Below are 8,478 nucleotides of genomic sequence, written 5' to 3'. Positions count from 1 at the left end.
GATTTTAACTAATGCACTTCAGAGCTAATACTAACACTTTTACAAGTGCAGGGAATTATGGGTTGTTGTTTTAAGGTACATATTTTACATTACACAAATGAACAAAAATGTGACAAAAGGTATACACAGGTTCTTTGCGTTTATAACTATAAATCATTAATTTATAAGGCTTAAATACATGAACAAAGATGCATTATGTTGTAAATAAATAATTTTCTCACCATTAGTCATTACAGTATACCAACAAATCTTCATAGAAACACATGAATACACATTAAAATGTCTTGAGTACAAGTAGCAAAACAGATAAGTCATTATTTAAAGAATGTGAGGCATGACAGGCTGACAGAAAGTGGGTCTAAAAAGCTTATATATTGCACAAAGAATGTAGTCCGGGAAGCAGATTTGTTACCATAGCAACTGGCATTCGTTTCTATTTTTCATTCGGCAAACTGAATGGGCTTCCGGTTGTTCGACGTTTTCAGTGTTAGGTGGTTTACTTAAGTGTTGGTCTGTATTAAATGCTTTCAACATGCTGTAGATAGTAAATGGTATATATTTTTTGTCTATCCACTTTTACTTGCAGTGCGGAGCACAAACAGAGGAAGGTAGATGCGTCTATCAACTACATTTCCCAGAATCCTTTGCGTCTGAAACGTCAACCAAGATGTCAGCGCCCGAGAGGTTCGTGTCCGGGATTATTGCAGGACTGTAAAAGATTACAAAATCTCATAATTATGTTTATAATGCTGTGGGATTGTTAATTAAATTATGATCGTTTCTGTATTCCACCGGTGGTGTGGAACGCCACTGCCTCGATGTGTTTTCCTGTTTAAAATGTGCAGAAGGAAAATGCTAAATTATAGTACGAGTTATTCGGTCTTGAGACGTTGCTGGATGAAGAGACTGCCTGTTTTTTCTAATAATTTCAAGCAGCAGTTTTCGAACCTCAGCACACAAAGTGACAAGGTAACGCCGCACCAGCTGTGAAATTAAACATTGTTTTCCATTTCTTTACTTAAACGTAGCATTGAAGATATTTTTGTTTCATTCTGTCTTTTAGGAAGTCATTGACCTATCCAAGTTTCCTGTGGATAGAATCAGGAATTTTTGCATCATTGCACATATTGACCATGGTAAAAGCACACTGGCTGACCGACTATTGGAAATGACAGGTTTGTTTGCAAAAGCATTTGGATAGTGGATATCATATCATCATACCAAACAGTAGATCTAATTGATTTTCATCATTGAGATGAACTGTTCTTATAGGCTATGACAAAAAAATACAAATAATTGCATTGCATTCTTCTAGTTTGACAGTTTGGTGCACCTCCCAGCAAAATCTGCACAAAATTTCAAAAATACATGCAAAATGTGTTGTCATTATGTTGACCTAAAGTTAATGGTTGTCATTAACAGGCGCCATAGCAAAGACAGACAAGAATAAGCAAGTGCTGGACAAGCTCCAGGTGGAGCGAGAGAGAGGCATCACTGTGAAGGCACAGACGGCATCTTTGTTTTACACGCACCAAGGCCAGCAGCACCTATTGAACCTCATTGACACACCAGTAAGTCCTCCATTGGATTTTGTGTAATAAAGTCGAACACAATCCATTATTGGCTACTATTTGACTGCTGTTTTGTTTCAATTCCGTTGGGGATAATGTAAATAAAAGAAAATAGTTTCAGCTCGTGCAAAGGTTTTCTTGTTACATTATATTTTAAAGTTGCTCTATGTCACAATTAAAAAAAAAAATCTTTAAATTAGCCTTTTTATTTGACCATGTATGACAGAAAAAATAATACCAATTTTTATTTTTTGTACTGTAGTATTTTTTAGAGGGTCTGTTTCTGGTTGCTGGTCAGATAAATGTGCCCACTTTTTAGTGTGTTTACTATTTATTATTATTCTTGGTAAATATATTCATTCAGTTGATGATAACTGATTTTATGTTCATCTCTCCATAGGGTCACGTTGACTTCAGCTATGAAGTGTCTCGGTCCATATCTGCCTGTCAGGGTGTCCTGCTGATTGTCGACGCAAATCAGGTACGAGAGCTGCAACATGGTTGTTTTTGAAAAGGTCATATGTAGTTGATGCACGCTATCGTTGGTATCTGTGGCGTTGAAGGGCATTCAAGCGCAGACAGTGGCCAACTTCTACCTGGCTTTTGAAACTCAGCTCACCATCATTCCTGTCATTAACAAGGTAATGAACAGAATGATTAATGGTTTATGATGTTTTAAAATTAGTTTATTTGTGCTGTTTGGGCAGATGTGGGTGTGTATATGTCACTGGTTAGTGTATTTCTGTTGGACCTTGGCATGATGGCCTTTCGGATCTAATGCTGTATTTCCAATTACTAATCACGCAGATTGATTTGAAAAATGCGGATCCAGAGAGGGTGGAGTCACAGATTGAAAAGGTGTTTGATATTCCTCGTGAGGACTGCATTCGGGTAAGTTGACGTACACTCGCACCGCTTTTCAGCTCCATCACATTTATGATTGTTTTTGTGATTTCCTCTTGTTTCAGATTTCTGCTAAACTGGGTACAAACGTTGAAAAGATTCTCCAAGCGGTTGTGGAGAGAATCCCACCGTAAGAAGCCGCCCAAGAAAGTTGTTATATATTTGGGTTGGCACGTATCATTGCTTTTTTCTCAATGTTCCCTCAGGCCTGCGGCAATTGTTGGTGACCCCTTCAAAGCACTAGTCTTTGACTCCAATTTTGACCACTACAGAGGAGTAGTGGCGAACATCGCTGTGTTTGCGGGTCATGTCAAAAAAGGGGACAAGATCGTGTCGGCACATCTTGGCAAAACCTACGAGGTCAACGAGCTGGGACTTCTTCGCCCGGAGGAGCACCCAACTCAGAAACTGTAAGATGCATTCTGTGGAAACTCATGACGTGTTTTCATCTGTGTTATTTTTTTCTTTGGGACCATAGTCAAGTCAAGTTTATTTATATAGCCCTTAATCACACGAGAGTCCCAATGGGCTTCACATGCCCGCAGTTGACATATATCAACAACATAACCCTAATCGAATCACAAGAGTGCAAGGAAAAACTCAAAAAAACAAAGTATCTTAGTAGCCAAAGAGCAATGAAAAGTGACCATAGAATGGTGGCATGTGCTGTTTATCTGTCACACGGAGAAGTCAAAATGCCCAATAACGGCGCCTGGCCGAAGCAACCCCCTTCGCTCCCTGCTGTTTTACTGGATTTTGACTGATTTTGCAAAGCCCACAGAATATTGTGTTCTATTGCTATAAAAACATGGAACCTACCAAAAGAAAGATTAGAGTCGCTTCTTTCACCAGGAAAAAAGTATATTTCTATCTGTTTTTGTTTTGCATCAATTAGCATTAGAAATAGAATATAGCTAAGTTTCATTATTATTCACAAATCTGTTTAAAACAACGGGGGAAGGAGCTTTTTGCAACATGGCCCTGGTTGATCGCATTCTCTGCTGCCACCTGCTGGCCGTTTTTGTAGTAACTACCATTGCTTTCAGTGTTCTCTTCAGTTCAGAGGCTGCATCAAAGCCTTCTGTATCCTCTAGCGTTAAAAAACAAAACAAAACAAAAAACGTATGAATACGTCTTTGGGAGCATGGTAATATTTAAAATAGAACGTATTTATAGGTTTTGGGGAGCAAATTAGTTAATAAATGAAGCAAACTTTCACTACTGCATAAAATACGAAGAGTCTGAACAATAAGTCTTTGCAACAAGCATGTATCGACAACAGAATAAATACAATATTCATTTGTCCCCTAGTTCACGAAAATGCTTCTTATTCCTGTTTAAAGATTTACGGTGGTTTGCGTGTCAGATTTGCTGGACAGGTGGGCTACCTCACAGCGGGGATGAAGAACGTAAAGGAGGCGCAAGTTGGGGACACCCTCTACTGCAAAGACCAGCCAGTGGAAGCACTGCCCGGCTTTAAACCAGCCAAAGCGATGGTGTTTGCTGGTAAGAAATATCCCCGTGTGATGTGGTATTTTCACAACGTGTGCTAAAGTAAGAAAAAACTCAGAGAGGATAATGATGATGATGATGATGATGATGATGATGAACCAGCACCAAAACAAAAACAAACTCTCTGGATTTAGCTATAGCTCGCTTGTTCCCCAGGTATGTATCCAGTGGACCAGTCGGAATACCCGGGCCTTCGTAGCGCCATCGAGAGACTGACGCTAAACGATTTAAGTGTCACAGTGCAGACAGACAGCAGTTTGGCTCTCGGAGCTGGTTGGAGGTCAGTACCAACTACCAAGCTGGTTTTTCCAATCTCTTACTCACGAGCGTGTCATAACATTGAATTCTGTATGATGCCAATTCAAACATGGCGGATAAACAAACAGCTTTCTTTATATATTGAATATAATGTAACACTAGTTGGAATCTGCAGGCTGGGCTTTCTGGGACTCCTTCATATGGAGGTGTTTAATCAGAGGCTGGAGCAGGAATACAACGCCTCTGTTATCATAACAGCGCCAACCGTGCCTTATAAGGCGGTGCTCTCGTCACCTAAACTCATCAAGGTAAGAGATGCTCCCAGACCATATCGTTGACTTTTAAATCCAAGTTTCAAATTGTGCTTCAGCGTCAATAGAAATTTGAAATGAGGTCAAATGGCTCGTTGGACTTGCACGCGTAAATGTTGTTGGAACTTGTTACAGGAACATGGCAAGGAGGAGATCACAGTAGTGAACCCAGCTCTGTTTCCAGACAGATCGGTAGTGTCGGAGTATTTAGAGCCGATGGTGCTGGGGACCATTTTAGCACCTGACACATACACTGGCAAGATTATGACTCTTTGTTTGGTAAGATTTTGAATATTTTTCTGCCATTGTCATTTGCAAAAAAAAAAAAAAACACATTATGTTGTTTCCCTTGTGTAGAGTCGCAGAGGCGTCCAGAACAATATGGTGTACGTAGATGAACATCGTGTGATGATGAAGTATCTCTTCCCTTTAAATGAAATTGTTGTGGATTTCTATGACCTCCTCAAGTCTATGTCTTCTGGATATGCCAGGTAAAATAAAGTATGAAAGTCCATTTTCATTCTTGAAAATTGGCCAAGATGCAAATTAACTTCATTTCGTTTTCCATGTGTTATAGCTAAGGATGAGCAAAGTAATAATTAAATTAATTAAATGATCTTTAAAAAAAAAAAATGTCAGTGTGGAATAGATTGTTGATCAGTTGTGTCTTGAAACAAGTGTGGCAAAATGGAGTGCACTACCTGGCTGCAACAAGTAGAGGCAGTGTTGATTCAATGTCATTTTATTTTGTGAAGAAGAAGAACAGCGTGGCCTCTTTGAAAAGATGAGCTTCATTTGATTTGCTTCAGCTTGAATTATTCTGTTATATGAGACCTTGGCATGGAAACAGAAGTTTAGAAACAAATTTTGTCATCCATTCAAAATATGTGTATTTTGTTATTAAGAAAGATGAATCCCAATAAATATTTAGAAAATGTCAAATAAAAATAAATCAAATTAATGCTAATTTTTCACTATGGTTGACATTTTGTCAAGTATTCGTCCATATAGTGTATAATCCATTATTAGACAGACTCTCCACATGCATTGTAAGTATTCAACATGACGCCCATTTTGATTTTCTCCTTCATAGCTTTGATTATGAAAATGCAGGCTACCAGACGGCTGACCTTAGAAAGATGGATATTCTATTGAATGGGCGGCCGGTGGAAGAACTCACCGTAATTGTGAACAGGTTAGATGCTCTGTAATGATTTTTTTTTTTCTACTAAATAGCCAAACAAAGAGATGTGTGGCCTTACAAAACCTTCCCCCTTGGTTAATTAATTTCATTTGTTTGAAGCATCACTTTATTTAAGGCAAATAGACTGCTGAAATCCAGAAAATAGTCTGCAACATAAAATATATATATTTTTGCTTATATTATATTGTATAGTTGATGCCTATTTTAAGGCGCTACTTGTAAATATGTACATTTTTAATTTTATATAATTATGACATATATTGTGATTGGTTTTCTGTAAATTGCCATGGAGATTTGGCGAAACATTGTAACTCTAACCTGAGGGAGTATATTTTGATGTTTTGTTTTGGTCCTCAATTTGGCGTTCTGTCGTACGAGGAATAAATGAAGAAAAATAAAATAACAAAAAAAAAAATCTGATTTTAAGTATGCGTTCACAAATCTCAGGTAAACTCCATGTTACCTAATTTACAGCCAGCTTCAGCCTTCAGTGGCGGCACATTCGCTGGTTACGCAACGTGGGCGGGAACACGAGCCACACATCGACGGGAGAATATTCCTTGAAATTAATACGAGCAAGAGTTCAAACACTTTACAAACTGTAAACAGTGTCATTTAATTTGAAATATTCTGCTATATGAGATATGTGGAGTCCATTTAAATACTTCCATTCTTGTGACATGTAACAGTTCACCCACATATGGGTTTAATTCATATTAGGAAAGCTGTACATGAGAGGTCTCATAGCCTTCACACTGGAATCTGTTAAGAACCTCCTTGACTTTGTCGTGATGGTATGATTGTCATCATTCTGCTGAGCTGGGTGGTCCTGTATCCCTTTTTATCGCTTGGCCTATACACCTTGTTACATCATCATCCTCACTCCCACTAAGGTTAAATGGGCCTTCATTTGCTGTTAAGATTAGTCAGAGTTTACGGAGCGTTTTAATGTGTTTGATAACCACGGTAACGTAGAAAGAAACTGTCTACTTGGCAATCAGTGTTACATTTCCCGTTACGATATTACGTAGCAGACAAGGACAATGGAGTCACAGATCAAAAGTGATGACGCACAGAAGATGTGCTGAATGGATGCGCCAAGCGCAGTGTAGAAGCAAGTGCGCATCTTGGTAATTGAAGTCTTTCAAATCACTGATGAAGGCTGGCCTCCCATCCATGTCCTTGGACTTTGTGCCCAGCATGGTCTTGATCATTCTTTCAAGGCAATTGGATTTCAAGGCAGGATACTAGGTGGATTTGGACTAGCAATGTTGGTTATTGAAGACAATGAGGCATCAAATAAATGTGTTTTAGTAAATTTGCTATTGTTGTTTGCTTTGCAGAGCACGTGCATACAGCACTGGAAAAGTCATATGTGAGCGACTCAAGGATTCCATACCAAGGCATTTGTTTGAGATTGCTATACAAGCAGCTATTGGAAGTAAAATCATTGCAAGAGAGACGTGAGTAAAAGGCCATGTTATTGAACAACCAATCAAAACGTGCCTTTCAACAAAGTAACATCCCATTTTGTGACTCCTTCAGAATAAAGGCGTACAGAAAAAATGTCCTCGCAAAATGTGTAAGTGTCTTTTTATATTTCTGTTTATACCGTGTTGTTAATAATTACGTTTTCACAAATTAAATGAAGCATTCTTTGTTGCAAGTATGGAGGTGACATAACACGCAAGATGAAGCTCCTGAAGAAACAGGCAGAAGGCAAAAAGAAGATGAGGCGTATTGGCAATGTGGAAGTACCCAAAGATGTTTTTCTTAATGTTCTGAAGAAAAAAGACAAATAGAGTAACTGTGAATTTAACTGCAATGCATTATATTAAAAAACTGTAGTAGGCCTATGTTTCCATGGTGCTCTGATAGTGAAAGACTGCATGGATCACTTCTAAATAAAATGGTACTGCATTAATTGTGTTGAGTATTGCTTTTTATACTCGTTCATACTATACTATGAAATATAATAGCAATAATGGGGGAAAAAAGTTTAATTCATTAGAAAACATTTGCCCGATTTTGGATACATTGTCTACAAATGAAGATAATTCATTCTATAAACAAATGTTAATTTGTAACATCTGTAATGAATACTGTTTTTAACCCATTATAAATTTCTACGTACGTGTTTCTTCACCATCTATTTCTGTTACACTTGAATTTTCTGATGCGGATTATTTATTTTTTTTACGCAGGCGTGTCACTTATTTGATCCTATGCGTTTGCCGTAGTTCAACAAAAAAAACGCGGAAGCTGTAATGAATGCCTACACATTTGTGTGTTTTAGGTCTATAAATTGTGGTCTATAAATTGTATAAATACCGCTTTTGTTCTGCTCGGCTGTTTCCGTTGATCGCTGCTTAATTGAATGTATGGCTGTAATGTAATGTCAAAGATATGCGATGATGCTTTATATTGGTGTTAGCTAACTCGCCAAGGCAACTTCTTTGAATTACTGTTTACCTTAAAGTGTACCATCATACCTGGAAAAAAAATGAAAGTCCGTTCGTCCGCATTTGCCTCACTAATTTTAATTTTTGAAGTTGTGGGGGTTGCCCTCTTCCTGAGGGGGTTTCTCTCTGAATCCGTCAAGTCTTCTCAATCATCCAAGAGCACGCTAGACCTGCCTCCGGAGCCGCTGTCAGGTAAATTCAGCCGGCTTCCCAATCACCATCGAAAACCTGCCACTCATTAAGTATGTCGCTTGAAT

The 8,478-nt window shown here is 38.3% G+C and overlaps 2 protein-coding genes across 9 annotated transcripts in view; both read left to right on the top strand.

The window, feature by feature from the left end:
- Positions 1 to 572: 572 nt before the first annotated feature.
- guf1 (GTP binding elongation factor GUF1) lies at positions 573 to 7,683 on the top strand. Of its 3 annotated transcripts, XM_077578516.1 has the most exons (18): positions 573 to 684; positions 846 to 969; positions 1,064 to 1,175; positions 1,423 to 1,571; positions 1,972 to 2,052; positions 2,135 to 2,212; positions 2,379 to 2,462; positions 2,540 to 2,604; positions 2,681 to 2,884; positions 3,841 to 3,980; positions 4,143 to 4,266; positions 4,420 to 4,552; positions 4,691 to 4,834; positions 4,913 to 5,046; positions 5,649 to 5,750; positions 7,103 to 7,222; positions 7,305 to 7,341; positions 7,427 to 7,683. In XM_077578516.1, exons 1-18 carry the CDS (start codon positions 668 to 670, stop codon positions 7,559 to 7,561), a joined length of 1,983 nt encoding a protein of 660 aa, XP_077434642.1. In that variant the 5' UTR covers positions 573 to 667; the 3' UTR covers positions 7,562 to 7,683. The 3 variants fall into 3 exon arrangements, with proteins under 3 accessions (XP_077434642.1, XP_077434641.1, XP_077434643.1); XM_077578515.1 differs by having other exon boundaries at positions 613 to 969; XM_077578517.1 differs by lacking the exon at positions 5,649 to 5,750 and having other exon boundaries at positions 627 to 969.
- Positions 7,684 to 8,022: 339 nt separating this feature from the next.
- The window catches only part of pigg (phosphatidylinositol glycan anchor biosynthesis class G (EMM blood group)), a 44,797-nt gene continuing 44,341 nt past the window's right edge, over positions 8,023 to 8,478 (top strand). For all 6 annotated transcript variants that reach the window (XR_013295558.1, XR_013295557.1, XR_013295556.1 and 3 more), the window contains exon 1: positions 8,023 to 8,413. Coding sequence is in view for 2 of the 6 variants with exons in the window: in XM_077577880.1 (XP_077434006.1) it covers positions 8,263 to 8,413 (151 nt within the window). In the remaining 4 variants the exon portion in view is untranslated. The remainder of the gene's footprint in view (positions 8,414 to 8,478) is intronic.

The sequence above is a fragment of the Vanacampus margaritifer genome, chromosome 10 (assembly GCF_051991255.1).
Source record: "Vanacampus margaritifer isolate UIUO_Vmar chromosome 10, RoL_Vmar_1.0, whole genome shotgun sequence".
NCBI classification, from domain to species: domain Eukaryota; kingdom Metazoa; phylum Chordata; class Actinopteri; order Syngnathiformes; family Syngnathidae; genus Vanacampus; species Vanacampus margaritifer.
The sequence above is the reverse complement of the archived record's forward strand: the minus strand, read 5'-3'. Positions and strand labels throughout refer to the sequence as shown.